This window comes from Topomyia yanbarensis, chromosome 2 (assembly GCF_030247195.1).
Source record: "Topomyia yanbarensis strain Yona2022 chromosome 2, ASM3024719v1, whole genome shotgun sequence".
Classification (NCBI taxonomy): Eukaryota; Metazoa; Arthropoda; class Insecta; order Diptera; family Culicidae; genus Topomyia; species Topomyia yanbarensis.
This window is the reverse complement of record NC_080671.1, coordinates 32,960,296-32,986,511: the sequence shown is the minus strand read 5'-3', so window position 1 is coordinate 32,986,511 and position 26,216 is coordinate 32,960,296. Positions and strand designations below refer to the sequence as shown.

The following is a 26,216-nucleotide window of genomic DNA, read 5'->3' as shown; positions in this document are numbered from 1 at the left end:
AATAAAAAATTAAACTATTAAAAAATTTCAAATAGTTTATAATTTTCACAAACTTATTAGGAAAAATGTATTAATAAGCTTTCGTAATATTGTGTAGGAAAAAAGCTGAAAATTTCAGTATTTTCTCTATCTGCAACATATAAACCCTCAAGTATACCAATTAATTAGTATACGAATTGGAATAGGTTCGCCAAATTTTGGAAGAAGTCTATAAAATAACCCCTTGAAAGCTACCTAAAAATTGTTGTAGTTCGATGCAATAAAAAATCCCCAAAAATGAAATATATCTATTAATGTGAAACACAGTGAATAATACATACAATAAAGACCCATTTTTATCAATCTCATGGTGTATTTTAGGCTGACAAAATGGGGACATTGACCAAATCGGGCAATTTTTTTTTCTTTATAATAAACTGAAGCTGTTAAAATATTCTTCCCGTCCCTTGATGTAGTCTGATAACTATTTCTGATTATGATGAACTTTTTATTTTTGCATATTTCCATCTTCATGATAAGGAAAACATGCTCAAGAAAGGATTTACTCGAATTCAGTCTTGTTCGTCTGCTAGAGCCCATCAAACATATGTTCATATTTGGCTGATAAAATCAGGGTGTCAATGTATTATAATAGATATTCAGCATTCGAAGAAGTTTCTTGTGAACGAGTGTAGAACGACTTTGTTTCTACTTACTTGAAGTCAGCGGCGTAGCCAGAAATTCGGTTTGGTGGGGGTTTGGTGAAAATCGATCATACTGTCCAAACGGCATATTCCGAAACCGTAATTTTTGAAGTTTTAAAATTATGCAGAATTAATTTTTCAGAAAATAGTAACAGAGTTCGTGTCTAGCGAATTTGTTGAGACTTTATTGTAGTCATGAATATTAACCTGAGAAAAATCACCATAAATACTTCTTGGACGGTATACCGTCAAAATTATTTTATCAAATGATGCGCTGTTTAACGTCTGTAAAACTCATCGAAGATACTAAACCTCCGAAGTTGGCGGTTTCAAAATGATGCTATCTTGACCTTAAATTACTGATTTTAAACATTTGACCTATACATATAATTGGTCATACAACAAAAATCAAATGCTCATCAAAATCGATCAGAACCTGCTAGAGTCGAATAGAAATCGTCATTTTTCATAAATTTCATTCGGAAAGTGTTATCCTCGTTATTAATCATATTACGTTTGCGTCTCAACTCGACGCATTCCCAAAATAAAAACCTGTTTTAATCCACCTAGTGGTGCAATTGTGCTTGTCTCATTTGTCCAGACTACGATTCCATGGCTGGTTATGTTCAATACAATGGTGGAAATGAATATTACATGTTCAGTACGATTTGCACATACATACAATGGATCGACAGCCACGATCTTGAGATACTATGTGATACTGAAACATCGCTTGAAACCAGCGGCGGATCATGGAGAAAGGTCCGGGAGGTCCAGATCCTGCCGAAAATTTTCAACTTGTTAAGAAATTTTAAACTAGTTTTAATTTTAAAGTAGCAACCCCTCACTGCATACTCCCACCGGGCCGGTATGATTGACGATTTTTAGAGTGATTGCATAACCTTTCTATATGAGAAAGGCAAAAATGTACCAAAGTCCAAAAAAGTCAATTTTTGTCATACATCTCAATGTTTCATGCATTTTAAAATCATTTGGCATCAAAAATACAAATTTGATTTTGAAAATTTTTCATTTCAGTTTATATGGGAATTTGCTGTGTGATTGCATTCTTCAACTCGTAGCTCCGGAACCGGAAGTCCAATTAATAAAAAATTCAATAGCAGCCGATGGGAAGGTTGTACCTTTCATTTGAGACTAACTTTGTGCAAATCGGTCCAGCCATCTCTAAGAAACAGAGGTCACATTTTTTTCCACATACACACATACACACACAGACATTTTCCGATCTCGACGAACTGAGTCGATTGGCATATGACACTCGGCCCTCCGGGTCGGGATTAGATTGACGAATTTTAGAGTGAATGAGAAAGGCAAGAACATTTTTAGCAAATGTTGAAAGTTATGCATTTTTTGGTGAGCAGTTCTATGTTTCATAGACATTAAATCAATTTTAACTTCTCTTCCAATTAAATAAAGACCCTTACTACAGTACATTTCTACAAAAACGAGCTCAATTTGAAAATAAATCTGAGGATTATGATTGATTACTGAACTCTGGAATTTTCTATTGGAATGTTTTCAGACAGGAATTTGATATTGATGCTATTAGACAACTGTGAAATCAAGACCAATAGATCAGTTACATATCAGGACCCCATTCCGACAATTTATCAAAAGTCCTCATGATGTTTACAACAACAGATTATCAATCTACGGATCAGATAATTGTTATTGTAATATTGAATTAAATCAGTCTGCATCAATAAATTTTCAACTTCAATCCAATATTTTTTTGGGTGTGGTGGGGAGGGGGGTGGTGGGCGTTGTATGGTGTTAAATCCCAAAACCTTCTCTGGGCTACGCCGTTGCTTGGAGTTATTTATTTCGCTTTTCATTTTCCGATATGTTTCAGATCGATCCGATGGTCATTAGTTAGAAAAATTGCAGTCAGAAGGTTCGCACAAATGAACATTTTTGCACTGATAAGTTATCAAGTTCCTTCCAGACAACTTGGAAGTGTTCGGTGATTATTTCTAGCGGTTGTAGATAGAAAAATGAAACACGAAATTCGATTTGTCGAAATAATGTTTGGCTTATTTCAATGGATTATTTCTATATTGAACAATAAATAGGCGACAAAGAGTAATCTACAAACAACAAACCATAACTTTTAAAGTATTCAAAATATATATTTGAAGTCTTCAGTAAAGTTATTCGCAACAGTAAGAGCTACAAATTTGCTGAAGACATCATTTCGATATAATCACTTCCACGAAAATTTGTGAAAATATCTCACTCATAGGGGGATTAATCAGCAAAAGCACAATACCAAAAGAAAGGGCATATTTCCTTCATTAAATTCTCCGAAGATACTATGGACCTAAAATAAACCGTTTTGGCGTTAATAATAGATTACATGTTTTTGGTCATATTTCTGGCAATGGGAAATGATAAAAATCTTTCGTCCGCATTTAATGTTAAATATCTCTTTTGATAATAGTCCGATTTCAACAATCTATAGCTTGTTCGAAAGGTATTCGTTAAAGCTGTCTAAAAACATATAAATTGTTAATCTATACTGTCAATTTCGGCAGATAATTAAAAAAAACTGCAAAAACGCCATTTTTACGCATTCAAACATTCATATCTTGGAAGCTAAACATCAGAATCAAAAACAAATTAATAGCGTTCATACTGTTTTTTAGTTCTTTCATTTAAAATTGGTTTGGATAAGATCGGTTCAGCCATTGCTGAGAAACACGAATGAGAATTTGTCCGTTACATACACACACACAGACAGACAGACACACACACACACACACACACACACACACACACACACACACACACACACAGAGACATTGTCCCAAATCGTCGAGCTGAGTCGATTGGTATATAAGACTCGTCCCTCCGGGCCTCGGAAAAAATCTTGAAAGTTTGAGCGAATTCTATACATTTCGTTTATAAGAAATGTAAAACATTGAGATCAATAACTTAATGTGGGTGAACATGCAGGTTATCAAAGCCACACCGGAATACGAAAACGGACTTCAATTTGAAATCATTTTTGGAAAAATAGCTAGAAGCGGAGAATTTTAGGTTAAACCATCCAATCTTGTTCTCCTTACATCAGTACACGGTTTAAAAATATAAAACTTGAAAAAAAAGTGTTGCGTCTAAAAATATGTAATGATTACTTCAAAAAGTGATCAATGTCATCCCAGTTTACAGTATGTAAAAAAATATAACGTAATAAAAAATCGAAAAAAAAATATTTTGGTTATTGGCCAAGAATTTGTTCTAGTTACTCCTCTGTGCGTTGTACGTAGACGCCGCTTGTGATCCCATGGTTATCCCATGGTTATCATGCTAGGGTTGACACTATCCTTCATGAGGAGTAGTGTTCAGAGTCGGATCGGCGTAAAACTGGGAATGGTTCATCCTAACCTAGTTGTCAACAACGAAATGGTGACGAGTTTTGAACGTACCCGGCGACCTGCCAAAGTTTTGACGGGCGGATGCAACTGTGCTGTTGACCCACTCGCCATTTCAAGTCGGTGTCATTATTCCGTAATCAGGGAGTAGAACAGTACACTTGTTAGACTAAAGTCTCCATCCAATTCGTGATCCGTGTCTTGTCCGTTGACGTTCGCCATGGCCAGTATACCGTAATCACAAGGTTACTGGTATCGATCCTGATGGCACTCCGTTTGGGCTAGAGAATTTTCATTGCTAAGATCTGTGATTACTGAAAACTTATGGCGTTTTCGCTTGACCCCGAAACTGAATCAGGTCCTAACCCAAACCGCTGTCAGTTCATACATTTTGACAGCAGTTGGGGTTGGAAACTGACTCAGTTTCACTTCAAGCAAAAACGATTAGGAGGATTAGGATCTTAGCAGAAGCGGCAAAGACTGGCTTTGTCGGAGTTGCTTTAGGAAGTTTACCTTTTTGTAGAGGTACAGAAAACCCCACTTCCTCAACCCCACCACATTCTAGCAAGACTCACCAACTCGCAGCAGGTCCGGAGGGTGAGGAGTCGTTAAGTCCCTAAACTCCTGTTCCTGCACCTCCATTGTGTGTGCATGTGTGTGTCATTTAAACTCACACAATTTTCTCTGAGATGAGAGCAAAATTAGTTTCAACCGCTCCCATAAGCTGCTATTGAAGTTTTAGTTGATCCGACTTCCGATTCCGGAGTTACGGGTTGAAAAGTGCGGTCACACAGCAAATCCCCTTATAAACTGGGAACGCTACGATGTCCGAATGGTGTAATATATAGTAGATTGGGTTCAACATTATTTTGATTAGCGGGATTTTAGATCACTAATGATCAATCAAAGTAGATTTGACCACATTGGCCACTAGAGTGGCTCGGGGTTGTATGGGAAAACTTCAAAATGATTTAAACTTGCGGGCACAACACTTTTTGAGTTCCTTTTGTGATCCCAAATGTATGTGCAAAATTTGGTAGCGGTTGGTTGCTTCCTGGGTTTGCGCATTGCGTTCAAAGTTTGTATGGTATTTTATATGGGGAAATCAACTATTTTGCATTTACGTTAATAAAGATTGCTATTTCACTGAATATGAAAAACCAGCTTTATAAAACCTGTTTTAATCCACCTAGCGGTGCAATTGTGTCTTTCTCATTTCTCTAAACTATGGCACGGAGGCTTTTTATGTTCAACATAATTGTGGAAATGTCCATTACATTCTTAGTACACTTTGCACTTATACACAATGGCATGCCAGCCACGAACTTGATGAGCTACGTGTCGACGGTGAAACACTTGAAACAAAAAAATATCATACTCCATTAGCCTAATCAGCATTAGATCAATGTTATCTGCTTGCTAACTCATTTTGTCATGCGGGGGTGGGTATGTGAGGAGGGCGAAAGTCCCATGAACGAACGACTCCCCAGCTTAAATTGGTATGCTTTGTGATATAGTGGTGGTTTAAAGATGATGGGGTTGAAAGGGAGGGGTATGAGGGCTGGATGGGGTGGTGGCCTGAGGGGTGATATAAGGAGATTTTTAAAGGTGGGGGGTGTAACCCCTCTCCGTAAACCATCAACTACGCCCCTGTTAAAATCCAGAAACCTTATGCGAGTCGAAAAAAAAAATTTGGCCGGGATTAGGTTGTCGTTTTTCAGAGTGATTGCATAACCTTTCTATATGAGAAAGGCAAAACTATAGTTGAAACCTTGGTTAACAACTTTGTCGATAACGGTAACTAGCTACGAGTTTTCAAAAAATAGTTCTAACGATTTTCAAACTTATGGTAAAATCCAAATGCAGAAATTGATTACTTTTTCCAACACTCCCAGTGCACCACCGACATAGACATTAAAAACTTAAAAAAATGAGTATATATTCATCGCAGACACTTGGTACCTTTGAATGAAATGTTCAGAATGAATTGCTGAATAACATAGACGTAGTCAAAAAATGAAAAGAAGAGGGGGAGGCTTGGGTACTCCCCAGTCCCTTTTTAGATTGCTTTGTATAAGACAAAGAATCATTACGTCCTTGTAAATGTCAAAGACTAAGCTTTCTTAATATTTTGATAGACCCAAATATGATTCATATTATAATCTTTGTTGTGGGAAATAACATTTACAATATTTAGTATTTACGCCCACAACTTGTTGTTTTTGCATGAGGAAAAACTAACTCAGGTCTGGAAATCGCGTTGGGTTCTTACCTGAAGTATATTTCTGGTTCGCCAACATCACCTCTGTTTTGCGTGAACCAAACTCAATTTCTGGGGAGTACACAATCCACCCCCTCCTCTTCTTTTAATTTTCTGACTACGTCTATGTTATTCAGAAATTCATTCTGAACATTTCATTCAAAGGTACCAAGTCTCTGCGATGACTATATTCTCATTTATTTAAGTTTAAAGTATCAGTGTCGGTGGTGTCCTGTCAGTGTTGGAAGAAATAATGAATTTCTGCATTTGGATTGTACCATAAGTTTTAAAATCGTTATAACTATTTTTTTGAAAAGTCGTGGCTAGTTACCGTCTTCGACAAAGTTGTTAACCAAGGTTTGAACTATAGTTTTTTAAAGCTAGTTTTTCATATTGAGTGAAATATCGATCTTTATTAACCTAAATGCTAAATAATTGATTTCCCCATATAAAATCCCATACAAACTTTGAACGCAATGTGCAAACCCGGAAAGCAATCGACCGCTCCCAAACTTAGCACAGGCATTTGGGACCACAAAAGGAACTGAAAAAGTGCTGTGCTGAAAACTGTCATATTCGAGCCACTCTATTGGCCACATTGCTCCAGGGGAACTCGCCAAGTTCCGAATCTAATATCACACCTATTCCCATACGAATTCGATATCAATTTTTACAAACTTGGATTCAAATCAAGGACACAGTAATCAAATTCGGCCCTATTCTGCGCGGCGTGTGACGTGAGACGACTAATGTCACCTCACTCTATGTGACTTTTCTCACCCAATTCTGAAGACGTGAGACGCCCATTTAACCGCAATGGGGAATCTCACCTCACCCGAGTCGACTCTCAGAATAGGGTGAGAAAAGTCACGTAAAGTGAGGTGAGATTAGTCGTCTCACGTCACACGCCGCGCAGAATAGGGCCGATTAACTGCTATTAAATTTCATTCGTTTCTGACTTTTGCTTCTGACGTTACAGGTTTAATAGTAAAGTCACACTGGGATTTCGCATATGAACAGTTACAATCGTAATACCGCATAGGCTAAAAATCTATTGGAATGGTCATCATCGATTGGCAGATCTAGATCATTGATTGCCAATCAAACATTTTTTGAAGATATTATCCTCTGTCGACAATTCCGGAAGCCCCGGTTTCCGGGCATATTTCAAAATAAAGTTATATCGATTCTTCGGTGATGACTGAACCGATTTTCTCAAACCAAGTCTCGAGTGGAAGATATAATATGCAGTTGGGTGTTGAATCCACCCTCTTACCCTTACCTCTTGGATTACCATCCCACCTGCATTCCCTTCATCCACTCCGCATACTGAAATAAGATAAAGGATTTCTGACGTATCTAACAGTCTAACTTCACTAACCCCCACCCAATACACTTCCAAACCTATTACCCCAGCATTTCATAATATGATGACATGAAGGTAGCATTGAACTCATACTGATTAACCTTATTAAATATTATACTTTTTTGTTTAAAGTTTGCCAGTGTCGATTTTCGTGGTAGTCGTGGGATACGTGCTAAGTATAATAAAAATGTTATAAACATTTCCGCAATTATCACATGTATTTTAAACTTATTTTTCGATCCTGAATATCTGTTCTCTGTTACTTAGTTATAACATAATAAAAATTTTAAATTATTTCTGATTATCAAAAAAAAAATCACGCTAGAACAGGAATAATTAGTATTCATTGAAATTACGGTTACCAACGCAGTCTGAGTTGCTTAATAGTCGATTGATCAGCTTTAGACCTAGTGGACCCAAGAGGAGATCAGGAAGAAGACAGAAGCGGAATCAATGTGAAGTTTTAATTGCATCACTGACGACGTAGTACGCGTTTTAGGGAGCATGATACATTGAACTAGACACAAAAGAGGACTTGACGTTACACACTTTGAGACAAACAGGCGCAAAATTTAGTCCTCCTCCCGAGAACCGGTATTTGCTTAGCAGACAGTCGTCACTTCGTCCGATTTTACAAATTTTATCTCGCGGGACGGACCGATATCCCTTCAGCTATAAGTTGCAGTCCTCTCAGCCCGCTAAAAAAAGTACTGCCGAAGAAAAAAACATCTGTGCAAAACGAAATATCATGAGTGGTTGTACAGAGACATTCAAATTAGTTTTAAAATATGAATGAAATCCTTGCTCTCACTTGAGCACAATGGCCTTAAAACATTCGTAACATTCCTTACTTAGAATTCTCTAACGAATTAATGTAAATAGGAATGGATAATTGTAAGAATTAAGGTGAAATCAATCATTTCAGCTAACCGGTAATGTTAGGTATAGTTAATTCAAATTAGAATTCTTATATTAATTAATAACGAACGCACCTCAACCAAATGGATTGATGTTAGTACTGCTTAGCAGATTTCCCCACGCTCTGTACAACTAATTAATTTTTGGTAGTGGGGATTGATCTCTCTCCCTTCTATTCTACCCAAACTTTTCTGCCTAAGGAGAACTATAGCACAATGCATAATGCAAATCATGTTTTAATTAAACTGGTTCTCAACAACTTAAACCGAACATCTTATCTTGTCGAACATCAAGCTTGACTAGGTTTTTGTTCAGGAACTTGAATCGTCAGTTTAGTCCTGTCATTAAGCTAGTGTCGGATTCTGATGAGACGAAGTCAAAACGGGAATATCCAACTCAACTAATCTAACACTAAACCCTTATGCTTCGAAATTCAAGTAAAATATCATGATAATTCGTTGGGTTAACTGGTAGTTGATAAGCATTTTTGACTTCGATTCCGCCTGTCACAGAATTTGATCTTTTCAATAAATAATATAACATTATCTAGACTGTGAAATAAGAAAAAAAAACTCTTCGAAAAGCTCTCCAACTCAAATTATTGTTCTATTTTGTCGCAGCAGTTGAAAATTTACGAAAAGGCAACTATGTATTCGATTTTTCGAAATCAACGAATTAGTCAATTTTCTCCGTTCTCTAACTAAAAATATCTAGCACAGCTAATATTTATTTTCCGTTAAATCGACCATTACACAATTTTTGATACAATCAAAATTCCGACGACGTTGTCTTGAATGATTGCTATAAGTTTCATATAAGTAGTTTCCGGCTTATGTTCGTCCCCATAGTTTAATCGAACTTAAATAATAAATTAGTGGCTTATCAATCTTAGTGCGTTTCCAATAGGACAACAAATTCACTTTTTCTAAGTAGCCCGTTCTACGCACACGTTCGTATTTTCTGTGTTTTTTTTTTGGTTTCTATCATAAAAGCTTATCGGCTTCCTATAAATCAATTCTTCTAATATCACTTAAATCGTTTAACCTTGCTCCTACGGCAGCCAGAGTAAATATTTGTTTGCCCATTAACGCACAATCAAAGCGCGTTTGCGTGACCGTACGTGTTCCATTTGCTGATATGGTCGAAGTACTTCTCGATACAAGGGTACCAATCGCGAGAACCGTAGTCAAGCGGTGGGCGTGATCCGCCATAATTTTTCGGCAGGTCACTTGGATCGATGTACTTGTGCAGCTTCTTCATGTCGCTGCCGTGGAATTCGAGCTAAAAATGAAGGATTTTCGGTTATTAAATAGCCACCCAGTAGGCGAGTAAATAGCATACCCTATTCTTCAGCTTCTCTCCGATGAACGGTTTGAACAGCGTCCATACCATGTTGAAGATGTACGGCTGTTTGATGATGTGAACTTCCTTCATCCGCAGTGGAACGGCTTCTTGGATGAAGGTTAGAAGCAAGCGGGAAAAGGATGGCGACAGAGCGCGAACCTGTTTCAGTGAGAGCCCCTCAAAGTCCATGATGATAACGACGCCGTTGATTTGTGTCGATGGTTCCAACTGGGCTACCAGGTGGACAAGGAACAGCATTCGGAATAGTTTTTCCGGGCTAACCTGCTTCGGATCCCACACTTTACCAACGTTCAGCAGTAGAACTCGGCGCCCTTTTCGGTCCCGGTTCGTCAGAACGTTGACGATGCCATGCTCCAGGAAGGATAGCTTTTCGTCCTCCGGGTAGAGATTGTGCATCAGAGGATGGTAGTTCTTCTTGAAATCGGCTATTCTTCGCATCTGTAGTTGTAAGGAGGCACAAAGAAAGAAAGAAAAGAAGTTCAATGAAATCATGCGATTGGTTATCACAAGCGGACCTTGTACCGATTGATATTTTTATCACCGTTGCCGAATTTACGAATGGGAGCAATTTATTATACGTATTTTTTTTTGTTTCAACTTGAACAAACGCTATGCGATAGGAGCTTATCGAAAGGAACGATCAATCATTTGATTTGAATTTCTGTGACGCAAGCAGCGTTTATTCCTAAAGCCTACGGGAGCTCCGGTTTGGGAAATTCCTTATCCCATTTTCGGTGGCACTTGTCGTACCTGAGCCTTCAAGGTTTCCTGGTAATAAATGTGTTAGAAGAAGGTCATTACAAAACGCATGGGGTTTCAAAACGACAGTTTTTTTTTTGAGATTTATGCTAAATAAGTCAGAACCTTCACCAATTTAAGCACTGTTCTAACCAATGGCTTCAAATGGGTAGTGTGACAATAGAACAGGGTGAAAGTTGGCTCAATACCCTACAACTGAAGCGAAACCCCATAATTCATATCGCGACTTCTTTATTAGGCATAAAATATAAGCGAAAAGCAAAGTGCCATGTCGAATAAACATACTCAATATAAAAAGATTATCACGCAGCATGCTTTGACAAATTCAAGCTGCAATCTTTATATCGCGCTGTCACAAATGAAAATCTGTCGCGAAAGTGTTTAGTATCAAATATCAATTGTTTGTCAAAGTACTGCTGCAATTTTGTTAGTTTTCTCAAGTGTCTACGGTAGTGTCATTTATAGTGTAGTGCTAGTAGTGCCAAGTGAATGAAAGATTCATTCTTTCAACGACAACGTTCTGCCAGTATTCCTAATAAAAGTGAAAGCTTTATTCACGAACGCGTAATATTTTTGTCAACAACCACAGACCTCCAGTCTGATTTGATTTGTTTGTTTGCCCTCTCCATCCGTGGTTTGCTTATTATTAGATTCCCCTTTTTTGACTTCCTTTACCCGAATCCTACTCTATCAGCATAATTACCCATTAATTAACACGGTGATTTAATTCAGTTTTGCTATGGTTAATCGAAAAAAAAACATGACATGACAGTTTCGAGCCAAAATACAAAGTTCACAAATCGGAAATATTGTGAGTTCAATGATAATAATATTAATATTATTGGCAGGCTAACACGTGCTCTGGTATTGATTGGAACTCGTACTTCAGGGTGGCGTGATGCGCGATGTTTGGACCAGTCAAAATAACGCGCCTGATAAGGGTGGGCTCGAAATAAAACTGTTTTGGCTTTGAAAGCGAGTGTTTACCAATGTTGGTGGCATGCGAAGAAAAATACCCGCGAAAGGTTGAAGTACCGTAAAATGAGTTGTGAATTGCTTTTTTTTAAAGATGATAAGGTAAGTGATCTAGTAGTAGTAATAGTAGGACGAAAAAATAGCACAATAAAAAGTACTGAAATAATAACGATGTGATGGATATCACAATCATTCACAAAACGCTTCTTTCGAGTTAAGTCGAGTTGAAGCGTTAGAATAGTTGGGGGCTCACCAACATTTTTCGTTTTTCACCCGAAACAGTAAAAATTTTCGCATTTCCAAATTATCAAACTTTAACTGTTTTTAAACTACATCAATTTATTCGTACTTTGGTGATTTGTATTGTCCAGAAAAAAATTTCGTAATTCGATAAGCTAACCCCAATGCACAGTGGTCCAGAATACAAATTTAGCAGCAATTTTGAGATATGACTAAAACTAAACAACTTAGCCTTATTGGGTCTTTAGAGAAGTTTTCGTAGTTTGTGAGCACCTTCGTTTCGCTAAAACAACAGTCAGGGTGGTTCTAATTTTACCAAGATCAAAAAATTAACTTTTGAGTCATTCTAGCTAGAGCTAAACGATCTTCAGCGAAGTTGTAGAACAATAAATTTTAAATCGAAGGTTAGGGTGTTTCTTAATGTTTCTTAGAAAAACTGTTTTATTCAAATAACATTTGCGGTATTGATTTCAAACTGAAGTTGTCTTCAGAAAACGTTTAGATTGAATTTAGAAAACAATCTAAAAATTTTCTGAAGACAACTTCAGAGATCAATACCGCAAATGTTATTTGAATAAAACAGTTTTTCTAAGAAACACTAAGAAACACCCTAACCTTCGATTTTAAATTTGTTGTAAAATGAAAAGTATGATAGATAGAGCTTACATGTATTCAGTAAACTGTTCCAAAATTTGTTGCTTAGATAAATTTTTATTTTTCAAAATATCGAAAAAATAATTTATAACTTTATCTGAAACTACAACTCCTTGGGAAAGTTTTCCCAAATTTTTTGTAAAGATCCGAGAAGCAGATCGAAAGTCACAGCGCTTCCAAGCGCGCTTCGTCTACAAAGATTTTGAACTCAATTTTCTCGAAATGTCGTTTTTCCAAAAATTTTTTTCGATTGATTGTAATTAATTTTTCTCGTACCTTAAGGATTCCTTTTTTATGCATAAATTTTTGTTTTGTAGATGAGATTTTTTTAATACTCCGTGGGCTTGGCGGCGGACTCCAGACTACATTTTTTTATGATTAGAGATTTGTAGCTTGGATACCTTGGATTCTGGTGGTCCCTAGCATCTAATAGCAACACGGCGCGTGCTTCCGCTGGTGGATAGAAGCAAAGGGATACACTGACGACTGGTAGATTGAATTATTTGTGCTGTCGATTCAACTAGATCCAGATCAATGCATTTCTCTATGGTTGTTGGTTCATTACATAGAATTAAATACCGTCGTGCGGGGCTACTTCGGATATGTGTTGCTACTTTGCACACTTTAGTTTTTCAATATTTACTAACAGACGCGCTTTTATTAGTTTTATTATACCTTTGACATATGTAGAGCCATGTCTTTTAAACATGTTGCATATGCCTTTTGTCATTTTTCTTAACACTATTTACCAAGAAAAACAAAACACTTCAAGGGTCGATAAAAGTGATTGGAAGCTCGTAAAATAAGACTGCTCAACAAAACAGAAAATCTTAAGTGTACCGAGACCACATACTGTTTTTCGGAAAGAAGAAGAAAAAAGATGAAAAATAACGTTTTCCGTTTGTTTCTAGTACGTCAGGATCGGTTTTTATGCGCATGTGAAGATTTTTGTGTCTTTAAAACGTTGTTTTTATTATCATTATCAACACCGAGATACCAAGCCTCTAAATAATAAGATACCAAGCCTCTAAATAATGTTTTGAGTTTATTCTCCGTAATTATGTCCAAGAGAAATAATTACCAAAATTGTTTTTTTCAAGAGATGCTCTGTTTATAATGTTGTACAATTTCTTTGAAGACATTGAACCTCCAAAGGAGGTGGTTGTGAAATAATGTGATCTTGGCCGTGAAAAAATTGGTTTCGTACCTTTATTTCAGAAATCTTGAAATAAAAAGTGCATAACTTGAGAACGTGGCCTTGTGTACTAATTATGCCATCAATTTAGTACTCAAATATACGTCCCCTTATTTCACTTTTTTTTTTTTATTTTGCGAAATTTTCAATCCTACCGTTTGGCTATTTTTATAATTGTTAATACAAAAATCTTTAAATGCTCTTTAAAACCTATTCTGACATACTAGAAATAAACTGATATTGCCATTTTTCATCATTTTCTTTTTTTCTCTCAACGAAAATCAATATGCAGTCTTAATCCATTCTAGTTTTTTTTGACAAGTAGCGCTGTAAATACTAAATTTAAATGAATCCCTCATTTTATAAAATGCTATAAATGGGTGATGCTTTATAGTTGAAAAAGCCTCTGATATCAGTATAAATTAATGATATTTCAATGAAAGTAAATAAAACTGGTTAATTTTTATTTTATATCGAATTCAAAAAGTGTGCAAAGTAGCCCTCAGCTAGTCCACAAAAGTATTTTTGAACGCTATATGAACAACTTTTTTATGTGTGAACCAATTTTGCTTATTTATTTTATTATTTTCTCAGAGATGGCTGAACCGATTTTAACAAACTTAGTTTCATCTGAAAGGTATAACGGTTCCATAAGCTGTTATTGAATTTTAGTTGATCCGACTTCCGGTTCCGGAGTTACGGGTAGAAGAGTGCGGTCACACAGCCAATTACCATATAAACTGGTACCACCATGATGTTCTAATAATGTAATTCATATTAAAATGGGTGCACCATTACTCTAGTTTACGGGCCTGGATCACTTATGATCAACCAAAGCCGTTTTGACCACATTGGCCATCTATGGCGGTTCATGACGCCCCCGGGGAACTCGCCTAGTTTCTAATGCTAATAAAACACCTATTTCTCAGCGAATTCTTGACCGATTTCTACAAACTTTATTTCAGAAAGATACAGTAATCCCATCGACTGCTGCTGAATTTCATTCGGTTCTGACTCTCGGTTCCGGAGTTACAGGTTCGTAAGTAAGGTTACACTGGAATTTCCCATATAAATCGGTACAATCGTAATACCTCAGTGGCTAAAAACTATTGAAATGGTCACCGAATTACTTTGACTTCCACATCTAGTTCACTGATTGCCAATCAAACATTCTTTGAATACTTTGTCCACTATCGACGATTTAGGAAGTCCCGGATTCCGGACATATTCCACAATTAAAGATACAGTAATCCCATTAACATTAACTATAGAATTTCATTCGGTTCTGTCTTTTGGTTCCAAAATTACCGGTTGGTTGGTAAGGTCGTACCCATATAAACCGTTACAAGCGTAATACGCAGATGTTCAAATCTATCGAATACGACATCAAATTACTTCAATTTGTAGGTTTAGATCCATGATGGCTAGACAAGAATTTTTGCCTATCTCATATAAAGAAAGGGTATGCAATCACTCCAAAAATCGATTTACCTACCGAGGCCCGGAGGGCCGAGTCTCGTATCCCGTTCGATTCAGTTCGTCGAGAAATGTCTGTGTGTATATATGTGCGTCAAATAATGTCACTCAATTTTCTCAGAGATGGCTGAACCGATTTGCACAAACCCAGTTTCAAATGAACGGTATAAAGCTCCCATAAAACGCTATTGAATTTTTAGTTGATCGGACATCCGGTTCCAGAGTTACGGGTTGAAGAGTGTGGTCACACAGCAAATTCCCATATGAACTAACCCTATGATGTCCGACTGATGTAATACACATTCAAATACGTTCAACATTACTTGGATTTACGGGTCTAGATCACTAATGACTAATTAAAGTAGTTTTGACCACATTGGTCACCTATGACGGATCTTGATGCCCCCTGGGAACTCACCAAGTTCCCGCGCTAATGTCACACGTATTTTCTAGCTAACTCTTAACCGATGTTTACAAACTTGATTTCAAATGAAAGATATAGTACTCCAATTGACTGCAATTGAATTTCATTCAGTTCTGACTTTTGGTTCTGGTGTTATAGGTTGGTTATTGTGCTCACAAAGGGATTTCTCATATAAACCGGTACAAACGTAATACCTCATAGGGTTAAAATTTCCCTGAAATGAACATCAAATTACTTCGATTCGCAGGCCTAGATCAGTGATGGCGAATCAAAAATTATTGGAATGTATTGTCCACTATCGATAATTCCGGAAGTCCCAGGGTTCCGGGCAAATTCCAGATCTAAAGAGATTTCGGTGATGACTGAACCAAATAACCTAGTCTCAAATGGAAGGTATAATATGAAGTTCGGTATTAAACCTTCCATCTGCCTCCTACCTCTCAACCCCCTCCCCCTCCCCCCTTTCTTCCAGCCCAACTCTCAGGCCAACCTCCCACATGCATTCCCTTCATTCACCCCGTATACTAAAATAAGTTAGATAATACCCGACGCATCCTGCCCTTCCTACTAATTATATTCTTTCCCTTCTCCACCATGAAGTTAACACGAAGACAACATTGAACTCACGCTGGTTAAGCTATATAAATATTATATTTTTGTTTGTTTCAAGTGTGTCAGTATCGGCATGTTGCTTATCAGGTTCATGACAGTCGTGCTCATCGAGTGTAATAAGAATGTAATAGACATTTCCACAATGTTATAGTGAACATAACCAGCCATTAAATCATAGTTGGGATAAATGAGAAAGGCACAATTGCACTGCTAGGTAGATTAAAACAAGTTTTTCTTTTATGTAGTTGAAGTTGACTTGAAAAAATGTAAAAATCTCAATAACAAATAAGTATTTTTACATACAGTCTTCGACAATATTATGTGGTTTTAATGTCTCCCAATTTGTCTGGACATCATTTGCACGAGAAGAAACAGCTGAAAAAATATTTAAAAAAACTAAATTTGAGGGGGTTGCCATAGAAAACCCTTTATAAATCGATAACCTTTAGTCCTACAAGTTCAAGTTCTTCAAAAGAAGTCTTCATTGCAAGCATTTCTAAAACTTTATCGAAGACACCAACTTTCTAGTTCGTCAGTATAAAAAGTATTTTTTTTTAGTTCGATCATAATAAGCGACGCCTAATTTTAATTTTTGTCGCGTTGCGGGGAATATCCGAACAACTCCTCTGAAGATACATGTAAGTACATTTAATTGTTTGGCCTCTAGTGAATTAAGTTCGCGTTTTTTGCGTTTCCGACCACAGTGCCTAATTATCGGTTTCAAAGTATGTCGAAATTCATATTCCTTAGTGGTCCAATATTTTTCGACAAATTCCCTTTGACTTGATGATTATTATGCAAAATAAATCGCAAAGAGATTCTAGATGTGAAACACTTATTGTTGAATGCTCTCGTATTCATGAGTGCTCGTTTAAAAAAATAAAACAATTCGGACAGTTTGCGATTCTGAAGAGAAGAAATTTTATGGATGAAAAAATACAATATTTGAGCACCGAAAAATATAACAAATTCCAGCGATTCAAAGATGGTAAAATTTAATACGGTTATATATGGCATCCATTCGTACCACTAAATAAAGCTAATTACTAGAAAAAGAGAATGGGTACTGTGGACAAACGTAAATAGCGTCAAGCAGTTGTTGGGTTTGATTTCTTCGAAACCCGAACCCGAAAGTTTCAAATTTCAAAAACCCGGTCCCGACCCGAACCGGAGAAGTTCAAATTTACAGAACCCGAACCCGAGCCGTACCCCGTCGGGTTCGGGTCGGGTCAGGGTTGCGGGTTCGAAAACACGAACCCGACCATCTCTAGTATGTATCGACTTTTTGAAACCACTGTGCGCTGATGGTAAACCTGACTGCTATTCACCCCTATGGGTCCAAGTTTGATTCCAGCGGAGGTCGTGGCGAGCTCTGAGGCGACAAATCAGCGGTCACGCCTTCCTTATTAATGATTGGTACCGCTTTCTTTCTCGATGGGCTGTTATCTAAGGTCCAGATGGTGGTGACGACTCTCTGGCATTGATGCTAGACACTCAATGTGCACGGGACGGAGATTGAAATTTTAGAAAAAATAATATGAAGAAAAAACAAAATTTTATTTCGTTTGGTTTAAACAAATATTATATTATTGGCCTTGTCTGAAGAACTAAAGAAACTGTTACTTCAATTCTTGCCGGGGTGATCTGTCGGGATGAGAGAGTCTCAGAAGTAAGAAGCGGTGCTCCGGTCAAATACGGTGTCTATTGATTTCTGATCTTTCCGCAAGCGACCGAGCCTTTGTGGTGTTGAATATTTGGTGAAGGCGAGAATAGAGCTTAGGTTTGCGGCAGTAGCCTTTATCGAGTTCTACCATATCAGGCATTCAGAGCTTATAACGTTACTCGGAGACCACAAATGAAAGCTCAACTATGTAAATAAACACCAATCCACAATCTTGAACAGGGTTGCCACATTTTTCAAAGAAAATCTGGCAGTTCAGCTAAAAATGTCGGACAAAATCTGGCACTTGACAGCGACCTCAAAGTCATCGAAATGTGGCATACATTTTAGTTTTCATAGAATATGCATCAATCGATTTATGTAAAATTTGGGACATTATTACTCAAATTTTCAAAATGTGTATGCAGCAGCTTCTAAAACTTAAAAATCGAACAGAATGAGATATTTGCCTTTTTGTCTGGAGCTGCCAAAATCTCTGGCTGTGCCAGATAAATCTAGCATAATGGCATCCCTGGTATTGAACCACAAACGGCTGTCAAATTTGTGGCAGCTGTTCAAGTAATATTGACAACTGCAAAACTGCATTAAGTACCTCAAAATCAACAGCCAGTGAGGAGGTTCACACTTGTGTGTATAATTGCGACATAGAAAAGAACAACCCCAACGAAAATATGTTTCCCCGCATCGTATACAGATCTCCCCGCCCAATGGCTCGCACGAGATCTGCTGACCAACCATTGAAGCTCGTTTTATTGTATTTATTATTTACATCTTGTAAATTTATAAAAGACCCACTTCTCCGTTTAGCTAAATCAATTAAGCGAATTATATAACAAAAATGTCGAATTTTTTTTTGTAGTAGACTAAGTACTAGCTCTCAGGAAATGAGTACTTTATCGCTAGTGATTGCCATGCTTTACAAAACTCCGAAATAATGCCAGATATTGGCCAGAATGAAGTTTGGTATTTAAATGACAAGTTTTTCAATTGTATACACTTTTGTCTTCTGTGTTAGGTTAGTGCTCTGTACTTTTTGTGTAAACACCAGACATCAAACACAACTGTTTGGGTTATTTTAACGCAATACCATTTTATTGACACTGCCAGTTGCTGCCAAATAAGTCAATAGTATAAGTATCTATTAATGTTTTGCTCTGAGGTCAAAATCACACGATATACTCAATATTGCAACCAGCAGCAGCATTTTAGTTGCTCTCTATGGTTACCAATTAATGTCCATGTGAGATTGAAAACGACTCAACTATACAGCGAACACGCATCAATAAGCAATCATGGAGTGCTACTGAAATGTTGCGACTGGTTGAATCTATAAGTCAAATAATAGGGAAAATTATTTAGATCATCCATGTTTGTTTAATTTAAATTATTTTGCGTGTAGTGGTGATATATTTAACAAAGTCCCAATGGTTTTGCCAGACTGTTTGAAGTTATTAGGACTAAAGTTCTAATTCTTGTTTCACACACTTTCGAATACACCGGGAATTTAATTGAATATGACAATAAAAATTGTCTCATAAAGCATAATTTCATAGCATCTCTATAATGCATGTTGATAGTACTTGTTTTATTGACCATGTAGGGGAACATGGGGAGACTTGACCAGATTTTCAGCTAAAACTACATAAATCTCTAAAAAGGCCTTCAATCCCTCGAAAGTCATAGAGATATAATGTGCAAAATTATTGTGCGTCTTCATGCTTTTTTACAGAATTTTTAATTTATTTTTTGAAAAGTTACAAAATTTTTTCTGAGATCGTTTTTTTTGGTCAAGTTTCCCCATTGCGGGGAGACTTGACCAAGGCGTGGGGAGACTTGACCAAGTAAATTTTGAAAAATCATAACAAAAAATAAAGACATATAACATACTGTAATTATTTTTTTCCATATTGTCGAGATGTTTAGGTAGCAGTAAAAATATATAAGGGTTGCATTTGATAAATTTCGATTTTTCAATGCATTTCTTTTTAAGGATTAACTGTACTGCATGCATTGCATGTTCACACATCACGAAATCAGTCCTACTATTGCTAGCTTTATGTACTAATCAGAGTTAAAAATATTCAAGTTCATTGAATGAAAATTGACCATATTCAGCCGCATTCATTTTCAATATTCAGTGACGCAGCTGAAAACGTCAAACGAACAAACCGCCCATTCATCCATGCAGATTTTCATTCGTCTCCGATTATTACAAGAAGCGACCGTACAGCAACAAATCAAACGCATCAAAGTAGCCCTGGCACAATGTAAGCGATGATGATTGTTGTTTCATATGCTTTACCGGCATTTGAAAACATTTTCCTAGATAATTTGTGAAATGAATATATTGTACGATATTCAACTGAATGAATAACATGGATATTTGAATGAATATTTTTTCTATTCCCCGAGAGTCGCATCAGGTTCATTTTCAGTCGTCAAAAGAGAGCTTCGATTATTTTTAACTCTGGTACTAATACTAAAATATAAAGACTTATGTTTGAGGTGGGATTTTTTTTATTGCGTGATTAACATTAACACTAGATACCAAAGCATAATAAACATCACGAATTTTGTATCTTTCTTCAGCTAATGGCCACTTGGTCAAGTCTCCCCATAAAATCTTGGTCAAGTCTCCCCAACATTAGTTATTGTGTTCAATATCATTCAAATTCTAGTAATAACTATTCCAATGTTCCAATTTATGTAAAATCATTTCACTGCTTCACAAAGATGAAGATGGTATATTAGCACATTAATAGTAATTAGTAGTCGAGTAGATATGTCCATACAAAGTTTGATAAAAAATTACATCATTTAATGCAAATTTATTAATCACGTAATATTTTCTGTAAGGAAGGGATTTTTCATTTCAAACTTTTAAAATTACCTGAAGGGATCGAAACAAGTATAAAAATATTTTTGGAAAAATTTTAAGAATCGAAGAGAAGACGCCATAGCCAAAAATAGAATTTTGCGCTTGGTCAAGTCTCCCCATGCTCCCCTAATAGAAAACTTTTATTTAGAATTTACCATAGTATCCTATTAATACTATTGTAAATTCACGCTAACATTTAGTTGTACGGTAGACTGTTTTTTCCAAAAACTGTCACATATCAAATAGAATTTCCTTGACTTTCGGCATTATCACGCACATTGACTATTTCTCAATCGGATTTTACCATATTAGATTGAGCGATGAAAACGTGACACCTTAAAAACGCATTTTTTTCAATTGTCATTGATTTATAGGAAATAAAAATCGGCAAGAAAGTTTTAAGAAGGTTTGCCAAAGATACTATATATCGAAAACCAACGATTTGGGCGCAATCAGTTTTCTAAATACAGCTTTAGAACCATAGTGCATTGTGTAAAAATACATAGAAGACTTTAATGTAGTTTCATGCCTCAGAACTGGTAAGACAAGACGTCAGATCAAGAAAATAAGAATTGAAATATTTTTACAAATCGCCTGCCAGATCAGAAATTTGAGGGCAAATTCGATATTTTCTTTGTTCGAACATTCATTGGAAAAGCGAACTTCGGTTTGACGCTGATATATACGTATCTATAGATGTACCCTTGACATAAATTTCGTCCTTCATCACGGTGAAATACGATTTTGTGAGCAAACGTGTTTCGAATGACATTTTTCTGCTTTTTCCGATTTGGTGTTTTCTACACCTGTCTTCAATACCATGCATTTTCTAGCAGCATCAGGGATTGTTATATTCGGTTAGCCTTAAATGCTTTGAATTCAAGATCCTCCTTTGTTGCAGCTAAAATAAATTGTCCCTTGTAAGTAAATATAAAAAACAAATTTGAAACCAACAATTCGGTGATACACTATAGCGTTTTGTTGTTCCCGAGAACATATTTTTAGGGTTTGTAGTTTAAATCTTCCAAAACTGAGAATTTTTCAAAATTTCATTCAGGTTTAGTGATTATCTCATGCCATCAAAATTAGTACATTTATGTATTATTTTTTTAGCCCTCCCGAAATAAGATCCTGACTACGGGCCTGTCGTGAATTTCCCATAATCCTGGAATGATTATGAGAATACTTTTAGTAATTAAAATACCCACAACCTTGCTTTAAATACTTTTATCAGTTTTAGAACTATGGCAGGGTAAACTCATTTGAACAGTTTAATCACATTTTCTTTATTCCAAGTTAATTTTCTAACATTTTTGTGATTTTTCATCGGTTTTCTTTCTAAACGGCTTAAAATTTCTCGATAAGATAACGTTCTGGAATGTTTGAAGGTATTATGGGCCGTTCAGATACCACGTGGACAAAACAACCCGCGTTTTTGACCCTCTCCGTGGACAAGCGTGGACAACTCCTGTACCCATACCCCCTTCCAACGATGTCCACGCGAATTAAAAAAAATAGGTAATTTTATAAAAATGTGTTTTAAGAAAATTTTCAATGTGTCAGACTACTACGATGCAAAACGACTTATTGAAAATCGTTCAAACTTCAACCACAGATTGTCACACACTTCTTCAGACTTTTGTGAAATTTCCATGGAAATATCTTATTTCTAATTACACAAAATAGAAGTAATCTATGGATTCTTAAACTGGTTCGTAATTTTAACCACCAGCTTTGCAAACTCAAAATATGTGGGATTTGACCAAGTTAGAGAAGATTGCGTAAAGTGACTCAGACAGAAAAAATTTCCTATGATTTTTTTTTATTTTTTCGATTTTCTCACATACATGCACACTCACATACTATGCTGTTATAAGCGCTATGACTATTTCAAAATCTTAAAAAAATGTGAAGATAAGTTGTCACACCAATGACAATACAAATTTGTTTCATTTTTTTCTAAATTGCAAAAATATAATAAAAAGTCAACCTGAACATTTTCCATACCACCATACCCATACCAGAGATTTATCTAAAGATTTGTTTGGAGATGCACAATTGTCTCTTTTCGAGTAATTTGCAGATGTAAAAATATTTTTAAAGAATGGAGCCGAAAAGTTAAAGTAAAAACGTTTCTTTTTTCCATGTTGATTGAATAATAAACTAGAAATTTTAGATATGCAGAGATACCCAAACTTCACATAATAAGAAAACAGCTATTTTATTATTAACAATGATCGATTTTTTCGAAAAATCAGCCACTGAGACCCATTCCAAGGTTGTAAACTAATTTGTCCATAAAGCTTCAATTTAATGGAAATTGGTTAGAGCATAAGTGGCAGTTTCAATTATTGAGAGAATGTTCCTACTTTTCTTCATACTCTATTAAAAATATAAATTTATTTTTATTCTACCCTTTAAAGAATCAAGAACCCTGAAAATATTATTTCTTGAATTCCAGATAAGTTATTCTGGCCACAGCAAATATAATCATTCCCAACGGATTTCAAAACCCAAATCTCCTGGGTTGAATTGTTTATGATGTTTAAAAATAAAATATTGTAGTTTAAATAAAATAAATCAATACTATTCAAAAATATGATATATAGACTATATGCTTTTCCAATCTTGTTGAACGTCATAATAATATAGAAGAAACGAAGTTGTTTAATTTCAATTTGAAGCAAAATACTCGAAACACAAAAGAACTCACAATAGAGAAATTTTACATTGATATAAGTTCCTTTGAAGTTGATATTGATCTCACACATATTAATCCATATTTTGCTGTTATTATCGGATATTACGTGTTTCAACTCGCGGAATACGAAAAAGTGTGTCTTTATCGGTTGATTTTTAGCTAGCGTTTGAATTTCACCATGTTCGTAATATTTTTTCGAATTACTCACGAGTCAAAACGTTTACAGGAACTCAAATAATTTCATGAACCCCCCGTGCATCACATCAAACTAGGAACTCACCATTTTGAGGGCACTTTCCGGATAGAAATGACACGGTCTGAGAAAAACCAACAGGAACTCATCGTCGTCCCGATAGTGCAGATCGGTAGCATTGTGGAGCAGCTTCCTTAGCTCGGTGGTGGCAGCCTCACGTACTTCCGGAGTTTCCCGTAATTCTCGGCGGGCAATTTCCAGCAGTGCCGCCGAGGGAGGAGATACATCTATATCGAATGGGGCTAGATCCATTTTTTAAAACTTTTTTTGAATCCTACTTTCTGACTTTGGTAACTTTGCAACCGAACGAAGCAAGCTGCTGTTGCAAATCAGAGTGGAAGGCTTTTCGTACGACGCCTCGTAAAATTCTGACCGTTTCGCGACACGCCGAATGTAAGACTGATTGTGACCGCGAATTACAACCGTATCAATAAGAGCTCGTGGGTACTTCGCAATATTGAAAGGCGTTCCTATCAGTGAAAGAAATGTACTTCTTTGATAATGATAGGTGACTGATTCGCTATAGCAATCGTCACAGTGTAAACCTGGTGTGGGCCAACCTGATGCGATAGCCTGCTTGGATTCGATAGGGTTGCCAAGGTGTGTAAGAAATTGAGAAAATCGTAATTTTTAGAAATTATTTTGACTGAAAATGTAGGATTTTATGGCAGACTATATTTTAGCTCTAGTGGACGACTTGAGTCAAAGTCTATTTTTCTTCTGGAAAAAATAATATAAAGAAGTATCAGCTGATAGCCAATTCGGAAACAAAGACTTTCAACTCACCAAAACAATTTCTTATCAGCGTATGGTGGGTTCAGCTTTCAGTTGGAATTTAAAATTGCTCCACCCACCAATCGCGTGCTGAATGAATTGTAAACTCAACACATAAATAGACCGACGATTACGGGTCGCAGTTCTTTCGCTGGGTCTTCGCAGATCCAAAGCGCTGCCGAACAGTAATAGCGATTGTATCCGTATCGATAACGAATACGGGGGTTTAACCTGTTGATGGGCTGTTGAGTTGGCGTTAATTTTAGACCCACTAACGTCATCAGCAGCGCGCAATCGATTTGTTTTGCTTCGTCAGATGTCAAGAGCCCTGTTATCAGTTGTCTGGTTGATAATCTAGAAATCAAAAGGTGATCATCGTTTTATAATATTATTTTTTTAAGCGCTGACGACCAAGCAGTTGGGTGATGACCCTACTTTCGCACTATTAGTGAAGGAACCTGTAAATTAGTATCAGTATTTTTGCATCTTCCCAAAGAATCAGTGTAATAACTAAAATATCCTGACAATGGTGATATATTCATATTTGAGGGTGATTTTCCGCCTATTGAACCAATGCGTTGAACAAAGACGACAAACGTTGCTCTATCCAACAGCTGCAAATAGCTAGGATGATAATATATGTAAATTGGTCGAAAATAGGTTTATGACCGTATTAATTGAAAAGAAAAGTGCAAATCAAGATTATCGATCATGTTAGTGTGGTGTGATTTATTCCCTAGTTTTTTGACCTATTCAAGCATATAGATGTAGGGAACTATTCGAGATTTGCTGTTAAGGCACTTTGTGCCTCCACCGACTACCATTGATTCGCTCGTTAGTGCAATAAGGGACGAAGCTTGATGACAAAAAAAAACTTTGTTATAAGTTTTGGAAAGTTGATATTTTTGATTTTAAATCTCGCTCGAGCTACGAGTATCTTGTCTGTAATCCGCGATACGAGAAAAGAAATATTGATGTGATTCTCACTAACAGGATTTAGTAACATATTCTTGAACAGAGCCATGCGCAGGATTCGATTTAACCCATTCGTATCTATGTTGTTTATGAACAACAAAGTTTTAGTGCAGTTATAATATAAACTCATATAGTACGACAGGACCTTCCGAGGACAGAATGTCCACTCTGACCTTTATCTGACACGCACTAGACTGCCCAGCATACACGGGAAAACATTGTTCCCAAAATCATGAATAAAGTGTCATAACTTCTGGAACAATCACGTTTTTACGTTACGAAAACAGGACCATTAACAAAAATCATGTGTTTCATAATTATGTTAAATTTCCATTTAGTAACGCCAGTATAACGCTTTCATTAGTGGAAATATTGGTTTTTATTTTGTGAATTTCAGTCACAATTTCAACTACCACTCACTACCAAATCTATTTTTTGTGCGTGAACTAGTTCAAAACTTTATGAACATTATTCATAAAACCAAAGGTTGACTCATGATGATTTTCATGTATTAAGAAACATTAGTTCATAAAATATAAACATTCTGCATATTTTCTTGTGAACTATTTCATGAAACCCGGAATTTTATTCATGAATCCATTCATTCCTCGTGAACTAATTCCTGATTCCTA

General features: G+C 36.3%; 1 protein-coding gene across 1 annotated transcript; it reads right to left on the bottom strand.

Moving 5' to 3' along the window:
• Positions 1-9,214: 9,214 nt before the first annotated feature.
• LOC131682333 (clavesin-1-like) lies at positions 9,215-24,227 on the bottom strand. Its single transcript, XM_058963723.1, has 3 exons — positions 23,863-24,227; positions 9,964-10,425; positions 9,215-9,903 (listed from the first exon to the last, which is right to left on the bottom strand). Exons 1-3 carry the CDS (start codon positions 24,085-24,087, stop codon positions 9,718-9,720), a joined length of 873 nt encoding a protein of 290 aa, XP_058819706.1. The 5' UTR covers positions 24,088-24,227; the 3' UTR covers positions 9,215-9,717.
• Positions 24,228-26,216: the final 1,989 nt, after the last annotated feature.

Bases quoted from the DNA above. Each gene is read 5' to 3' on its own strand.
- LOC131682333 (XM_058963723.1), bottom strand. From the start codon at position 24,087: ATGGATCTAGCCCCATTCGATATAGATGTATCTCCTCCCTCGGCGGCA. The intron at 10,426-23,862 runs GTGAGTTCCTAG...TTACAACTACAG, and splicing joins CGGAAAGTGCCCTCAAAATG to ATGCGAAGAATAGCCGATTT. The intron at 9,904-9,963 runs GTATGCTATTTA...CTTCATTTTTAG, and splicing joins GAGAGAAGCTGAAGAATAGG to CTCGAATTCCACGGCAGCGA.